The sequence below is a fragment of the Plecotus auritus genome (assembly GCF_963455305.1).
Source record: "Plecotus auritus genome assembly, chromosome: 7".
Classification (NCBI taxonomy): domain Eukaryota; kingdom Metazoa; phylum Chordata; class Mammalia; order Chiroptera; family Vespertilionidae; genus Plecotus; species Plecotus auritus.
In genome coordinates, this window is record NC_137774.1 from 40610471 (window position 1) to 40628279 (window position 17809).

A 17809-nucleotide genomic window follows, 5' to 3' on the forward strand; every position below is an offset into this window, starting at 1 on the left:
CAGGCTGCCGTGCAGAGCAGCGCTGTCCCGACCCCTGCGGTGTTCTGAGCTGCAGTCCCTATGGCAGTCACCAGCCACAGGTGGCAACTGAGCCCTGCCCTGTCACCAGTGCCACCAAGGACCGGACTTTTAAATTTTATTTAATTTTAATTAATTTACATTCAAAAAGGCAGGGGACTCGATGTCTCTTCTCACAGGAAAGACTGTATGTCAAGGGAGAGTATTCTGAAGTGTGGATGTGTTAAAGCACAGAGGACAATGGTGTTGACTTAATGACGGTGAAAATCCATTTTATTTCATTTCTCACATTAAAAGCTCGCTTTGCCAACGTCTTGTAAAGTTTGATGACACTTAAAACATTTTTGCATTGTCTGCTTTGGTCTGACCAAATACCTACTAGTAAGATAGTTCCCTGATGTTACATGTCTATTACACAGATGACAATTCACCATCTTCATACCATATGCCATCGAACAGAGAAGTTAAACACCTCAGAGCAAAGCTCCAGGTCGGATGATCTCCCTCCCAGACCACGATGAAGACCAGCCCATCACAGCTTGGTCCCCAGTGTGGGGTGTGCAGGAGGCAGCCAATCAATGATTCTCTCTCATCATTGATGATTCTATCTTTTTTTCCCCTGTCCCTTCCTTTCTGAAATCAATACAAATATATTTTTAAAAAGAAAAAGGAAAAATGAAAACACAGCGGGAAACCACATTATTGGAACGGCTGACAAAATTGAAACATGAACTACAGATTAGATACTACTATAATGATTAGACAAAATTATACATTTATCAAATTACCTGTGTCATAGGGGAGGCCTGGCCCGTGTCCACACCGCAGGGTGCAGTGACTGCCCTCCCCACACCTGCTCGGAGGGTCAGGGGCACCTGGCAGAGCCACAGGAGGCCTGCTGCACACTGAGCCGGAGCAGACCAGCAGCGGGGCAGGCTGGACCCAGGACTGCAGCCTGCTCGAGACTTCTGGGAAGCAGGACTTCACACCTGGAGTGTGACCTCTGGGCACCACAGGAGGCGAGGCGAGGTTGGTGCCTGGAGGCTGGACCAGGCACAGGGCCATTTTCTGCATCTTTGGTGATGTCTAGAATGAGGTTTCATCCAAGCTTGCTGATGCCAGCATGGCAGAGCCCTAATCATGAGCACACACAGGGGCCCTTCAAACCCATCTGACAGCAGTCACTATCCCCACAAACCCAATTTAAGGTCCCAAGGACTGTGTACAAACCTGGCTGTTTAGCAAGTACATATGTATCCAAAAGGAATGTGGAAATGACTTTAAACAAATGTTAGAGGGCCAACTCAAGGGATATTCTACAACACAAATGGACTGAACTCTTCAAAAACATTAATATCATAAAAGACAAGAAAGGCTAAAGAGTTTTTCCAAATTAAAGAAGAATAAATGTAGTGGGTGACACTGGATTGGATCCTAGACCAAAACAAAAACAAAAACAAAAAAATTTGCTTTAAAAAACATTACTGATTTAGCAAAATATACCATTCCTGGGAATGGTAACCAGAAAGTCAAGTCTCTGGTTATGGGCAGAAAGATGAGAGGTGAAGGGTATGACTGTGGAGAGTTACACAAAAGGCATCAACTCTAGCTGAAATTTACTAGTATTTTCATTAAAAGCAGTGGGGTCCCGCTGGCGTGGCTCAGTGGTGGAGTGTCGACCTATGAACCAGGAGGTCACAGTTCGATTCTTGTCGAGGGCACATGCCTGCGTTGCGGCTCGGTCCCCATTATGCGGCGTGCAGGAGGCAGCCAATCAATGATTCTCTCTCATCACTGATGATTCTATTTCTTTCTCCCCCTCCCTTCCTCTCTGAAATCAATAAAAATATATTCTAAAAAGAAAAAAGAAAGAAAAATAAAAACACAGTGGGAAACCACATTATTGGAACAGTTGACAAAATTGTAACATGAACTACAGATTAGATACTACGGTACTGGTTAGATAAAATTATACATTTATCAAATTAAAATTTGATAACTATACTATACCAGAGAATGGTATAGTATAGTTATCAAATAACTATGAGAGAATGTCTTTGTTCTCAGGAAATGTTCACTAAAATATTTAGGGAGTAAGGGACATGACTATGTAAGTAACCCTCAAATAATTCATGGTTCAGAGAGGGAAGAAGGGGGAGAGGCAGGGAAAGAATAAATGATAAAATCTGGCAAAATGTTCTTTATTCTACCCTTGAAACTATTCTGTAATTTTAAAGGAAAATGTTTTAGGGCTGGAGGGGCCGTGTTCAGCATGATGTAAAAGGACTAGCTACTCTGTCTCGAGAGTCCAAGCACCAGGATGAGGGTGTTCCCACAGCCCTGCCTCAGAGCCCCAGTCTCAGGAAATGTTTCCAACTACCTGCTTGCCTTCTGAGTCCCGGGAGAGCATTTGGAAGAGTGAGGATGTTACAGAGACTAGAGAGGACTGCAGTGGAGGCCAGGGCTGGCAAAGGGGGCTGGGGACGACAGAAGAGCAGCAGTCACCACCACTGTTGAACGGGCACTCAACGGGAGCCGCAGGCTCAGTGTCCAGGGCCTTCCGTGGAGCCCTCATCGGGTCCTCACAGTCACCCTGCTGGGTCATCCGATTTCACCAATGAGGGTGTTGGCTCAGAGAAGGTGGTGAAGGAATTTACCCAAGGCAAATGGCTAATTAGTGGCAGAGTTGGGACTCAAACAGGTCTATCTCCTCCAGACCCAGGACTCTGAACCAGTAAAAGCTGGTGCCTTCAGACCCAAGGATCTATTGTGAGCTATTAAAAAGCAGGGACCTCATTCCACAAACATACTGGGATCCTTGCATCCCTGGGTGCCATGCACTGAACTGTGTCCCTCAGACCCCCCAAATTAATATGTTGAAGTCATAACACCCAATTTGACTATATTTGGGAATAGGGCCTTTAGGAGATATTTAAGATAATAAAGGTAGGGCCCTAATCCAACAGGCTTAGAAGAGGAAGTGATCCTTCTCCCCAAGTGCAGGCAACAGGGAAAGGCCATGTGAGGACACATGAGAAGGCAGCTCTCTGTAAGCCAGGAAGAGAGGCTTCACCAGAACCCAACCATGCTGGCACCCTGATCTTGGCCTCCAGATTGTGAGAAAATAAATTTGTTGCTGAAGCCACCACGTCTATGGTAGTTTGCTATGGCAGCTCAAGCTAATATTCTGGGCCACCTCCTAAAAAAAACTCCCTTATAAATAAAACATTGAATGGTGTGTGCTGGGGAAGGGGGGCTTAGTGGAGAGGAAGCAAGCGAGAGGATCCTCTTGGCTTTTCATAACTGAGGGACTGGGAGAGGGGGATGGGGGTTGCACTTGAGTCATGGAACCAAGGGTCCAAGGTCTTAGACCTCTTGCTTGCCCCCACCTCCTTCCTGTCCAGCTTACAGTCCTTATGCTCCCTGGGAAAGTACAGCAAAGAGCTCACAACTCACATTAACACTAAAAGAAAACTGGAGATCCCTTCATGTGACAGATGGGGAACCTGAGGTCCCAAGAGGTGAAGGGACTTGCTTAGTCTTTCCCTGTCTGTACCTGGGACAAAGGGAGTTCCCTGGGCTCTAGCCCCAGCCGTAGCCTCCATACTATTTGACTCTCCCCAAATGATACTCTTACCTGAGCTAAGCGTGCTGCATCCTGCTCACAGGCCCCCTGAGGAACCCTTACCAATGACAAGAAGGACACATCATAGGATTAAACACACAGCAACCCCAGGAAGAGATGGGAAGGCCATGTCTTCTCTCCTGCCAACTGTGGGGGCCTCTTGCCCTCACTAACCTACACTGGTCTGGGGCCTCTAGAATTGCTCAGACAAAACAACTAAGGGCCCCAGGCAGGGAATGACTGTGGTGGATTCAACACTACCCGTACTCTGGAGTTTTACTTACACCACAGCAAAACCCCACTCCAATGCCTCACAACTATTTGAAACAGGCTTGGAGTTGGCATTTCCCTAATTGCTCCTGGAACATCAAAAGTCTGTGAAATGTTCCTAAATTTCATTTTTTTTTAAATGCTACAGTAGGTTTTCTCCTAAGACTTACTTTATAAACATGTAAGGAAAGTCCTAGGTTATTGAACTCAACAGTAATCTGCCTTGAAGTGTGCTATTCTCAAGATTATAAAAAAAAAATTTGGTCTTTTTAGTTCTTAAAAGAAAAAAATGGTTTAACTTCTAATTTACTTCTTATTATATAAGGTTTAAACGCAAATAATTATACATCAAGCATATTTGTGCAGCAATTAATGAATCTGTGAAGCCACGAGTTGCTGTTAGCTTTAACCCACATAGTCTGTCAGCATTTCGCCATAATTTTAAGAACGCTCCCTGTGAGAGCTGGAATGCTGCTTGAGGCAAAGGGCTGCTGCGGAGAGAGCTGCTTCCTTTTGCCTTCTCTGGGCTGCTGTTCCTCCCCAACAGGACCAGAGGCTAGGCTGTCCCAGCAATCCTTCTATCTATGGGGTTCCGTCCACCTCCTGTCCTGCTCTCCTGCCTTCTTACCTACGTAATTCTCTAGCAAACTCTTCATAGAGCTGGGTAAGTTTCTGCTCAGCTATGGCCAGATCACCAAAATGGGAATTTTATCGAGGTTTTAATGAGATGTTTTTGTTATACAAGTATGCACTGCTGAGCAACCTTCCTCTTCTGAATCTGGTGGTCTTGACTGAAAGTAGACTGACGTGTAGACAAAGGCACCAGAGCTGGGTTAGGTTACCACAGTCCATTTACCAAACACTCTTTAGGCGCCACTTACTCTGGTATGTTGGGAGGACACAGAGGCGACAACAGGAAGACACCTGCTCATTGGGAGTTCACAGGCTGGCAGGGACAGTAAAACAAAGACAAAGTGTGGTGGGTACAAGGCAGGAAAACAAGTACTAGCCAGGCCTCAGCGGAGGGAGCTGCTCCTGCAGTGGGGGTTGTGCACACCCAGCACCTGTCCGTGGGGGGCCTGTCAGGTGCCAGGACTGGGGAAACCCCAGGAACAAGCCAGACATGTCCCTGCTCTCACAGAGCTTACAGTCTAGCAAAAAGACAAACCAGGAATAGGGAACTACAATCCAGTGGAGAGGTGGCAGGCTTGGGAGTGGATAGAGATTTGGTATCATACACACACTTCACTTAGGCAAACACTATGGCATTTGTCTGGGGAAAAAAGACAAGGAAAAAGGGAAATAATTTTAAGTCATTTGGCCCATTCACCTGCCTTCCACTCACCTAGCAGAAGGCAGGAGGGCCAGTGGCGAGCTCAAGCTCTGCTGCTCCTGTGGCCTCTCACTCCCAAGCACCTCTTCTCACCTGAGTGGGACTATAACACCTGAAGAAGTGTCTTTTATATAGCATGGCCCTAATAATCGCAGACCAGACACTTCACCTGGTGCTCCACCAAAGGAACCGTGACCTGTTTCCACACGGGCAGGAGCAACTGCACTCACTATGGACCTCCTGATGCTGGTCTTCAACACAGCACTTCCTCGGGGTTTCCAAGAGGAACTGTGATTACACGCAATGTTCCCCTAGGTATGATTTTCTACTCTAACCCTGGAGTGAGCCAAGAAGACTTCCATGTGGCAGTACTGTGGGGCACAAAGCGGGGACCCAGACCCTGGCTCTGAGAGCTGGGGTAGCCTCATGGAGGGGTTGCTAAGTCCTTGAGCATGAGGGAAAAGAGAAGGCCAGGCAGGAGGGGACAGGGCCAGGGGGAGGGGGTCAGTGCGGGAGGCAGCACTGAGCAGAGCCTGGAAGGCTGGGAAGATAGCGATGAGCCAGGGAAGTAGTGAGCAGAGGGCAGGGGAGGGTGGGCCAACAGGCCAGAAACACTGCCAGAGACTAGGTCTTGACCAGCCGTGTGAGTATCGGAGGAGTTTGGGATTTATTCCAAGGGCAATGGTGATGCTTAGGAAAAGGTCTTCGGCAGAGAAATAACAGAAAGTTCACCCTGAAGCACATGAAAAGATAGCCGACATCTGTAGTCATCAGGGAAATGCAAATCAAAACCACAAGATACCAATTTATATCAGAAAATAAGTTGCTGTCGAAGATGCAGAAAAACTGGAACCCTTGTATATTGCTGGGGCGGGGGGAGATGAAAAATGATGCAACCACTTGGAAAAACAGCCTGGCAGTTCTCCAAAAGGTTAAAGACAGAGTTATAATATGACCCAGCAATCCCACTTCTAGGTATACAACCCAAGAGTAATGAAAACATATGTCCACATAAAACTTGTACATAAATGTTCATAGGAGCACTATTCAGAATAGTCTCAAAGCAGAAACAACCCAAATGTCCATTAACAGGTGAATAGATAAATAAAATGTGGTACAGCCATACAATGGAATATTATTCAGCAACAGAAGGAAATAAAGTCCTGATACATGCTACATGGATGAAACTTGAAAATATGTTTAGTGAAAGAAGCCAGTCACAAATCAAACAAAGTGTATGATTTCATTTATATGAAATGTGCAGAATAAGAAAATCCATAGCGACAGAAATAGTGGTTGCTAGCGGGGGGCAGGGACAGGGAATGAGGAGTGATTGCTAATGGTACAAGTATTCTTTCTAGTGATGCAATATTCTAAAATTGAGTATGATGATGGCTGCACTTCTCCGTGACTATACAGAAAGCCACTGACGTGTACAATACATAAATTATATATCAATCAACTGCTAACAACAGAAGTTCACCCTGGATATGGTGCAGAATAGAGAAGGAGAGATGATGCAGAGACCAGTGAGGAGCTGCTATAGAGATGGAGCAGGAGACAGTGGTTGAACTTCGGGGAGGGTTTCAAGGAACTGAACTAGACGAGGCCAGATGAGGAAAGTTTACATCTGTGGAGCCTCTGTAAGTTCCCCTGGGTAGCTGGTACCTCTCCCAAGAGGTAAGTGGGAAACAAATGAGGTATCTAATTATTATCAAGCAGCATAAATGTATTTAAAATCTTGTACGTATAAAGACGAAGAGAAATATGAAAAGTGCATAGTCCTGCTGCCCACATCCATGAAGAGTGCCACGTGTAAAAGCCCACTGAGCTCCTGCCAGGGGACTGTCCTGACTGTCCATTCTCACTCCCAAACTCCAAAGGAAGGGGCTGAGCACTCGGGGCACACCTAACATATTGCACAATCTGAGTATCTGAGTACAGTCTGGAGAGCAAGAGAGGCTGAGAACAATAACTTTCAGAAATACACTGAAAATCTTTTAAGATCCTTTTCTGGGTTCTGTGTGTTTGTGAGAATTGCCAAGCTGCTAAAGTGGGCACTTTTCTTGGTTAAATCGAAGACCCGGTTTGACTACAAACCACCACTCACCTGAAAGTCTTCCCTGGTCTCTACCGGAGACCGGGGAGGACCAAAAGGCCCTGGGACAGATGGGCCTGTACCACTGCTGGGAAACGCAAAGGAAAACCTAGGAGGGGCATTTTCTGAACACTACAGAGACCTTGTCAGTTGGGGCCCTGACCACAAAGACTCTGTCCCACCCAGAGACTGGAATGGATGGGGTAAATCCCTGTCCACAACCTCATGCACAACCTCAGTTGACTCCTTGACCCTTCCCTCACCTGCAACAGAAACCAGTGCTGGCCAGCTTACTGCAGCCATAACTGGGGCAAAAAGTCAACCACCACTGAGACACACCAACAAAGCCAGAAGCTCTGGTTCCAGCCATTCATTTGCTAAATGGGGAAACCAAGGCCCAGCTCATGGAACACAGCCAGGGGTGGCACCCAGGTCTCTGACTCTCAGGGCCTCATATTTCTCACTCGATCAACTCCCAAACCCTCCTCAAGAACCTGGCTCTCAGTGTGCTTCAAAGAGCAAGAGAAGCTAAGAAGCCTCAGCAACCTTAGGTCTCACCTGGCAGAGAAGCCTAAACCAGTGGTCAGCAAACTGCGGCTCGCGAGCCACATGCGGCTCTTTGGCCCCTTGAGTGTGGCTCTTACACAAAATACCACGGCCTGGGCGAGTCTATTTTGGAGAAGTAGTGTTAGAAGAAGTTTAAGTTTAAAAAATTTGGCCCTCAAAAGAAATTTCAATCGTTGTACTGTGGATATTTGGCTCTGTTGACTAATGAGTTTGCCGACCACTGGCCTAAACGATCTCTTTCCTGGAATCCTATTAGGAAGGTGAAACATATCATGGGCCTGTTGTTCTAATCTTTCTAAAGGGAGAGAAAAAGGCAGGTTAAGCAACAAAATACGGACAATGCAGGCTTTGCTGCAGCCCTCACGTCTCACAGCCCTTTACGTGATTAACAACAGTGCTCTGCACTCAATCAGCTCTCCAGGGAACACTAATGAGCTCAGCCACAAGACGAGGAGGAGCTCTAGAATGCAGGGTTGCACTGGGACTGGGACACTCCAGGCAGGTGGAGAGCTGTGACATCACAAAAGGGACAAAGCTTCACTATCCCTAACTCCCAAGTGCTGGTGAACTGAAGTGAAACACCCTTTTTAAGCTGCAGAGGAATGCAAACATTAAATACTTCAAAATAAACATCAGACAGGAAAACAAATTAATCTACTGCCTTTTAGTTAAAAATATTCGAACTAAAACTAGAAATAAATGAACTAAAATTTCTATCACTAAGTCATTTGCCAGTTTTGAAGATGTCTCCAGGTGCCAGAAAAAAGGTCAATGCATTACTTCTAAAAGGATAATGAACAACACGACCCCATCTCTGATGGGTGGGTGTTTTTCCTACAGTGGCCAAAGGCAAGCTGAACTCTATGTACAACAGACAATACAATTAGGATCATTTAAAAATAATGAGACTCCTCTCTTTGCCTTCTTCCAAAGTATATAATATATATTTAACAGCACATTAGACACCACTTGAGCTTCCCTGGTAGCCAACAGGAAGTATTTTCACATATAAAAATTAAAAATTTAAACCTTAAATCATTAATATTTTTTAAACATAATACAGACTTAGAAATTGTTCAACATGACCCCATGACCCCACCCCTAGCACAAAAAAATCCATCCCAAATCCAGAAGTCACAGTTTTTGTTCCTAAAAATCCCCCAGTACTGAACTTGATCTTCACGGCAAGCCGATTACTAACAAGAGGTCCCTAACAGGTATCTCCAGGAGGAACGGAAGCACGACCGACGCTGTGTCTGTGATCTACCTGGGCAGCACTGGTGCACCTCTGAGGTCAGGTCCATGAGATTCGGCCCCACACTAGGGTCCTGGAAGAGTGAGCTGGCAGCTTCCCTCATCTTCCCCCTCGAAGGCTGTCCAATAAGCACCTGGGAATTGACTTTTCTTGGGAAAAGGGTGCTGGTAACAGCTGTCAGGGCCAAGGCAATAGTGAGAAGTTCAGTTCTCTGTTCTTTGGATGAACTGTGTAAAACATTTTTTTTTAAAAGACACAATGTTAAAAATATTAAGAAAAACATCTACAAAATCTGGAGGGCTGCCTTTTTCTCAAAGGGTAAAGCTTGTGGGGTGGTAGGAAAAAAAATTGAGGGCCCAGAACTATAACTGCAGCAAAAGATAGATAGATGCCCTTCAAACATGTCACATTCTTAAGAGGTCTTGCTAAAGTAGCAAGAGCTGAGGGTGACTGTATGAGTAAAAGCGGGAGGGGCACCAACTCCTGCAGGGGAGGCTCCTACTGTGCACCCCACCCTGCGCAAGAATGTCAGGCTTTAGGGCAGCTGCCATCGGCCCCAAGGGCATCAGGACTCTGCCTCTGAACCAGAGCTGCTTTCCCGACTAACTTCAATCTGGAGAGATGGTAAGTTATCTAACCGGCTCTTCTTTTGGCGAGACTGTTCTTTCTCCTTAATCAGAGCCCCCCATGCCCTTTGCAGCTCGGAGTCATCTTCCTCAGTGCCAGGAGCCCTATGATCCACTTTCTTCGTGTTCTTTTCTTTGGTCTTGGATGCAGATCCTAAGCGAGTCCATAAACTACCTGTTTAAATAAGAAGGCATTTTAGTTTTGGTAGTCAATGCTGAGAAGCAGGGTAGTACTAAGGAAGCAGGGGTACTGCTGACACCTGATGAGCAGGAAACAGTGGTGGGGGGGGGGAGCGGGGGAGGGTCTGTGGCACTTGCAACCATTGTGCAGCCTTGCACAGGTAATCTCATCTCCCTGGCTGCAATCCCCTGCCTGCAAACTGAGGGATCTGGACCCAAGGGGAGATTCTCACAGCCAGGGAACATGTGCCTCCATGCTGAGCATATTAGAATCACCAGGGAGTCTGTGCTACACCTGGCCCCTCCCTGGTGAAACTCACCACCCGGTGCACAGTTGCATTCTGCCAGGAGTGGGCCATCCCCAGATCATCCCAGCTACAACGTTCTATAAACTGATGGGCCTGCAACACTGCAAACTTTTAGAGATTCTGCCTACCCTCCATTAATTTTAAAAATATACTTTATCAATATCTAATAGAGAAATGTGTGTTTAGAATTTCATAGTATAGCCACACTATATGGCAATTAAGTTTTATCTATAAAGAATATAACCATGTAGGAAAGTGACTATGGTAAAACACTATATGAAAAGGTAGGGTATGTATATGGACAAAGACTGGAATAGCATACATGAAACTAAAAAGTATTTGTGCTAAACTGAAAGAACCAGAGATGGGTCTTTTTATCTATTTACTAAAATTTCCATATTACTATCATTATTATTATTGTTGCTGTTATTACAATTATTATGGAAGAGAAAAAATATTTTTGGCACCTGCTATTTACTGCCTTCTGCTAACAAAATATTTCAATGCTTTACCCATTTGTCCTTGCTCTTCTTACCCAATTCCCATTCCCATCAGTTTTAAGTGTTACCAACCTGATTTCTTCTCCCGAGTATCAGAATAGAGGCCTTTAATGTCTTGCCTGGGAACACCTAGCCTACTATGAACATCAGAAAAGGGTTCTCTCCGAACAACGGGGTTACAAGCTTTTTCTGGAGAATGTGGTCTTTTTCCTAACCGCTGGCGTATATCTAGGAAAAAAAAAGTACTACTGTTACCAAGTGTGTGTGCTTTGCTATCTGTACTGTCAACCTGAGATCCTTATAGGACCTGGTCCAGATCTCCCCGAGTGAGGACAAAGGGCCAACACACTCAAGCTTCTCAACATCGCTCTATGCCAGTGATTTTCTTTCTTTCTTTTTCCTTTTAAATATATTTCTTTATTGATTTCAGAGAGGAAGGGAGAAGGAGAGATAGAAACATCAATGATGAGAGAGAATCATTGATCGGCTCCCTCCTGCACACCCCCCACTGGGGATCAAGCCCGCAACCCAGGCATGTGCCCTTGGCCGGAATCGAACCTGGGACCCTTCGGTCCGCAGGCCGACGCTCTATCCACTGAGCCAAGCTGGCTAGGGCTATGCCAGTGATTTTCAACCTTTTTCATCTCATGGCACACATAAGCTAATTACTAAAGTTCTGTGGCAGACCAAAAAAAGATATAATTTTGATTCATCCACATGGGACAACATGTTGGCTGTTGTCATTCTTTCATTTGACAATCTAAAAGAAAAGAGGTCAGTGCCCCTGACTAAATAGTCAGGTACTGCATGTTTTAAAAATTCTTGTGGCACACCAGTTGAAAATCGCTGCTGTATGTAATCTAGATTTCCTTAGGAAAATTCAGATGTAAGGGTTCCCAGTGGGCAGGGTCCTCAGCTGACTGCTCCAGAAAGGAATTTCTGAGGCAGAATCAACTGTCCTTTTTTTTTTTTTTTAAGTAGAACCAAGCAGACCAAATGATTTACAAACATTTTAGTTAACAAGCAATATTGCAAAAGCCGAGGGCAGAAGCCACAATCTTTGAACATATAAGTTCTCAATAAACTTATTACACTTAACAATAAATGTAATGAGAGTGGTGAAAAACAAAAGATTAAGAGAAGATGTTCCAAATAAAATTTGTTCTTCCTCTATACCCCCTCCCACCTCCGAAATCTGCCTTTCATCCTGAGTTCCTTCTAACAGTAACATAATAACAGCAACAACAAAACCACCTTTATTAGCAAGTCACTGTGCTGGGCTCTTACCCACCTTGCTTATTCTCGGAGAGCAGCACCCATCATCCGAATCGAGTTGTGCATATGCTATCTGCCCTCAGGAATACTGGCCTGAGCCCCTTGGCTTCTCTCCCTTTCCTCCCTCACATCCCAGTGCTGCACAAGGTTTGACATTCTTGTCCACTCTTGTCTCTGTGGTCCCTGACCTAGTTCAGGCCTTTGTGACTTACTTAATTCTATATCCTACCCCACTCTGCTCCTAAGTTATCTTTCTAAAATAGATATAAAATCAGGTTACTTCCTCAAAAAACTATATTTGCCAACTGAGATCTTATTCTCTCCCCACATTCTCTAAGAAGCCTTCCACAATTCTGCCAGAAGATCCAGCTTCCCTCTCTGCTCCCATAGTCCACTGCTTACAGGACTATCAGAGCATTTCCTCCACTCTGCTTTTGGGGGAATGATCTGAATGTGTGCACTCGTGTGTCTCCATCAAAGTTCTAGGATGATTGTGCATCCCCTCTGAAGACTTCGAACACTCCTAGCACCTAGCCCAGGGCCTGGCACACAGCAGACATGGCCAAGTATCCGATACACTCATGTCTGGTTCAAATTCTTAACCATTTCTACAACAATTTATATTACCCCTACATATAAAAAAATACCAATGATTGTGTCAACCTATGAACCAGGTCACAGTTCGATTCCCAGTCAGGGCACATGCCCAGGTTGCGGGCTTGATCCCCAGTGTGGGGCTTGCAGGAGGCAGACTATCAATGATTCTCTCTCATCATTGATGTTTCTATCTCTCTCTCCCTCTCTCTTCCTCTGAAGTCAATAAAAATATATTTTAAAAAATACCAATGACATACATAGTAAAATAACTGTTAAGTTCAAAAATACTGAAAGCTAGTATTAAAAAGTCGGATTATTTTTCATGTCCTGAAATCAAATGCCTAACCCATAATTTAGAATGAACTATAACAACTAAATCTGTCCACAAATGACATCATTTAATCTAAAAACCTATCCCTGCCCATTTGCCTTCTGGAGCTCAGAATGAAGCCCAGAAACAGAACTGAACAACAATACCTGACTTAGTACTGCTGCCTGATGGCCGTGGACGTGTGTGCTGACGTTTTTCATCTAATAAATGTCGGACGTCTGCAAATTTCTCAGGTGGTAATTTGTTACCGATTCGGTGTTTGATATTGCTTGTTGATATAGTATCTGACCTCATGGAGTTCCTTAAGGAAAAAAAAAAAAGACACAGCTAACTAACTTCAACTATGGGACAATGTCCATGCAACAATCTCATATACTTCTCTGGGAACAATTAAAACCCAATCTAATCTAACATTCACTTACAAATACTACACACTGGTAATTATTTACAAAAATCATGATCAGCCTGATGTAACGAGACCAGCCAGGTGAGCAGGTTCCAAGGTTTCCACACCTGATGTTTGTCAGCCATCACGAGCATGTAACTATGAGTCTCCTTCTCCTGGGACAAACATTGAGAGGCCTCTGCTCGCCCAGGCTGTAGACAAGATACAACAGAGTCTGCAATCCCTTTCTTTAAGGGCTGACTTCTCCGTCAAAGACATCTGCTACCATGCTAGGAACCAGCATTATTTTGGCAGCATTTGTCCTTACAAAGTTCTGTGAAAACTAAAAATAAGGATGTGAACAAAGCCATACAAACCAGCTTGAATGGTTCCTTCCTTTCCCCAAATACACCACCAAGAACACTTAGAGAGAGCATCCCTAGATTCCAACCCTTCAAGTTGTGCATATGCTACCTGCCCGCAGGAATATGCTCATCCTCATCCCCACTAGTCATCAAAGAAAAGCACATTAAAATAACTGTTTTTTTGCCCTGGCTGGTTGTACAGTGGTTAGAGCGTTGGCCTGTGGACCAAAGGGTCCCGGATTCAATTCCCGGTCAAGGGCACGTACCTTGGTTGCAAGTTCACCAGCCCAGGCAGGGGCTTGTAAGAGAGCAACCAATCGATGTATCTCTCTCATGTTGATGTTTCTCTCCTTCTCCCTTCCCTTCTCCCTCCCTTCCACTCTCTAGCAATCTATGGAAAAAATATCTTCAGTGAGGATTAAAAAAAAAACAACTATTTTTTTGGTCCATAAAATTAGCAAAAATTAGAAAATGTAATACCTAACATTGATGAGTATGTAGGTAACAGGTGGCAATGTGAGTGAATAAAACCTTTCTGGAATGAAATTTTGCATACCATATTTTAAAACATATGCAATAATTGTAATTTAAGGAATTTATCTATTAATGCGATAGTAAGAAAATAGAAACCTAAGTGTCTATCAATAAGAGATTGGGTTAAATAAACCATGATACTTTCAAACAATGAATTACATACAGCTGAAAAAATAGTGGATCCCTATAACATGTTGAATGGAAAAAGCATACTGCAAAACAATATAAATAGCGTAACTTCACTTTTGTACAACTATGTCTATAATTTCTCCATGTGTTCTGTGTATGCATGAAATTAGTGGGAAGGTTATTCACCCAGATGCTAACAGTCCTTGTCTCAGGAAAGGATGACTATACAAGTGATTTTCACCTTTTATACTTTCTATAACAAGGATCTCTTCTTGTATATTTTGAGGAAAACTCAAACACTTTTATTCAAACTCTACAAAGGACTAAAATTAGAACAGATAAAGTGATTATAAAACTAAGAGAAATTAAAACAAAGTTAGTAATTAGTATTTAAAACCAAATTAAAAGCTAGCCCTGACAGAAGAATAATCTTACCTAATATTTTTCAACTGAGATTCCACTTCATCAGCATACATAGTCATTTTCATGCTTTTCTTTGGTGAAGGAGTGGAAATCATTTTCAGTTCTAGATCATAGTCCATTTCATCAGAGTCTGAGCTGCTGGCACTGGACCTCCTGGATGAGCTCCGCTCCCGGGTCTGCTTGAGAGCTGGGAGCTCCTCATGGTACTCTACTACCACCCTGTCGTCGGCATCCATGTCCTGGTCCTCCTCCTCCTCCTCCTCCTCTTCCTCTTCTTCAATGGGTTCCTCAGGAACATTCACTAGTCCTAAGGAATTTTACCAAAAAAATTTAGAAAAAGCAATGACAAGTCTAATTTTCTATTTACTTCACTGACTTCTTTAAAAGAAAGGGCTCCCATGCCCAAGATTTTATTGACGCATTATCTATAACAGTGCCAATCTGGTTGCCATTCTCATACCTACAACAGAAGGATGGCTAGGTCAAGTATGATCTAGCAGCCCATGGATTATAAAATTATCTAAAATACAGTCAACTGCCATTATTCACAGACTCCATATTTTTTATTTTGCCACATTTATTTCTAACTCCAAAATCAATGCTCGCAGTGCTTTCATGGTCATTAGTGGACATGTGCAGCATGGCAAATATGAGTCGCCACACATGCATCTTCCCAGCACAGGTCAAACGAGGCAGTGCTCTTTCCTCTTGCTCACCTCACACTTATGTAAGTGTCCTTTTGCAGTCTAGTGAGTGCCACGTTTTTCACATTTATGTGGTGTTCGTTGGTGATTTCACTATTTAGTAATGCCAAAACTGTCTAGTGTTCCTAAATGTAAGGAGGATGTAATGTGCCTTAAGAGGAGAGGAAAATATGTGTATTATATCAGCTTTGTTCAGGCATGAGTTATAGTGCTGGTGACTGTGAATTCATGCTTATGATTGTATTAAATGTATTAAAATAAAGTGTCTTTAAACAGAAAGACAAGGTTATATATTGATCAGCTGACAAAATGGTATGACCGGATTCTCAATGGTTCAGTATTTGCTCCTTCAAGGGTCACAGTGACTTAGACCATAATCACCAGAAATAATGAAAATCAACTGTAACTTTAAAGTTCATGAAAAAAAACATATAAATAGTAGAAGAAGCACAATATAGAATATATGTTTACAAAAATTATAATATTTACTATGAAACAAAAAAAATAGGAAAAATGTAAAATGAAGTCAGTATATTATAGTGCTAGAATTAGGGGCAATTCTCTTTTTAATATTTTTAATATAAATATGAAGATTGCATGATGAAAATATCTTAAATATCTTAATGTAACTAAAATTAGGAAAGTGTAACTGCATAAAATGCAAATTTCACGTATATAATTTTCTATATACACATTAAATAAAAATGTATAGATGTGACCTCTCTCTGTCCTTGTTACAATGATAAATGTGTATGCATGTTATTCCATGTTTGTATGTTGACTTAGCTAGTTCTAGTTCTACCAAGCATGTGGAAGATAACCACAGCTTAGGTTCAAAATAAAAAACAAATCTTTATAAAACATAATGAAAATGGTTCTTTTACAATAAGCAAAGAAAGAAAAAAAGAAAGACGAGAAGAGAAGAAAGGAAAACAAACCCAAGTCATGATATCCTATTTTTCTGGAGACATTCATGTGCACAAGCCAATACGCATAAAACACTAGATATAGCAAGGCTTCATTTTCAGATAAAGGAACAATAAAATCAGCTCATCTGATAAAGTATTTTTTTTTTAATTTTTTCATGCAGCTTTTGATATAAATAGGAAAAATTAGATTACTAAGAATAGTTTTATTTTCCATTTTCCCTATGTCACATTTGACCTTTTTTATTAGAACAGCTTTTATAAAATCATTTGACCTCTTTGTATGGGCAATTTAAAATTAATTGTGACTTGACTTACTTTCCTATATGTTGGCAGAGGGTGAGGGCAAGGAAGAGAGGATGATAAAGTTTGGAACCTTAAAAGACTGTATTAAGAATAAAAATATGATTTCGGGAGCCAAACATGTGTCTACCCAAGAGCTGAGCAGGCAACTACCGGAATGTCGATGTTTATAGGACGTCAAGCCAACATCATCCCCAATCATGGCTCTCTTCTTGATCACATCCCGCTGAATGCGACGGGAATGATATCTTCGCTTCCTGCAACATTGCCAAAATAAGCACATAATCAAAGACCAACAGGAAGGACCATGAAACCCACTGATTAATTTCAACTACACAATGACAAATGTCAGGTACTGAGACAGAGACATCTGAAATGAAACTGAAACTCAGTATTCTCACACCTTTTACCACAGTTAAGAATCTTGCACTCTTCCCTCGTCTTCCTTTGAGTCCACACATGGAGTTGACATTCCACTGCAGAATACCAACTAAAGGATTAAGCAAAGTTTAACTATTGTGTTTTATACTTTTGGACTCACCAAGAATTACTAAGAATTCCTTTCATGCCTCCGTAATTTGGATTCCCATATTTCATGTAATACTGACTTCTTCTGGCTGCTCCAAGTTCTTTTTTGTCATCTAAAAATTAATTACAACAGTTACCTAGGATTTCCTGTGGGTGTGAAAACAATGTGTTATAGTTAAAAATAAATAAATAAAAAAGACTGTTTTGCATAGCTGGGATCAGGTCAGCACAATCAGCCAACAGAAGGGAAAGATGCACTGCAAACATTCCCCTCTGTGTGCCCACTAAGGCAGTGTGTGTGGCGGGGGGAAGGACATTAGGGGGGAGCAAAGCAGAGATGAATGAAGTGAAGCAGCTGTCAAGGAGGAAATACTTCATAGAGGAAATACCACTATTAAACCCCAACAATACAAGACATAAGGTTCTAAGAAGCATGACAGAGCTTCAATCATTACAAGTGCTCAGGCATCAAATGGGCTTTTTAGAAAGGGTGGCATTTTTCACTGCCCCCTGAAAGGTGATATTCATT

At 42.9% G+C, this 17809-nt stretch overlaps 1 protein-coding gene across 3 annotated transcripts in view; it reads right to left on the reverse strand.

Moving 5' to 3' along the window:
* Positions 1-273: 273 nt before the first annotated feature.
* The window catches only part of NCBP3 (nuclear cap binding subunit 3), a 35856-nt gene continuing 18320 nt past the window's right edge, over positions 274-17809 (reverse strand). For 2 of the 3 annotated variants that reach the window (XM_080678613.1, XM_080678612.1), the window contains exons 8-14: positions 17294-17393; positions 16906-17009; positions 14832-15126; positions 13130-13284; positions 10853-11008; positions 9805-9967; positions 274-9340 (exon numbers count right to left, since the gene is read on the reverse strand). In XM_080678613.1, the coding sequence (XP_080534739.1) occupies positions 9232-9340; positions 9805-9967; positions 10853-11008; positions 13130-13284; positions 14832-15126; positions 16906-17009; positions 17294-17393 (1082 nt within the window). In that variant the 3' untranslated portion in view covers positions 274-9231. Of the gene's footprint in view, positions 9341-9804; positions 9968-10848; positions 11009-13129; positions 13285-14831; positions 15127-16905; positions 17010-17293; positions 17394-17809 lie in introns of all 3 variants that reach the window. The other variant, XM_080678611.1, reaches the window with a different exon arrangement.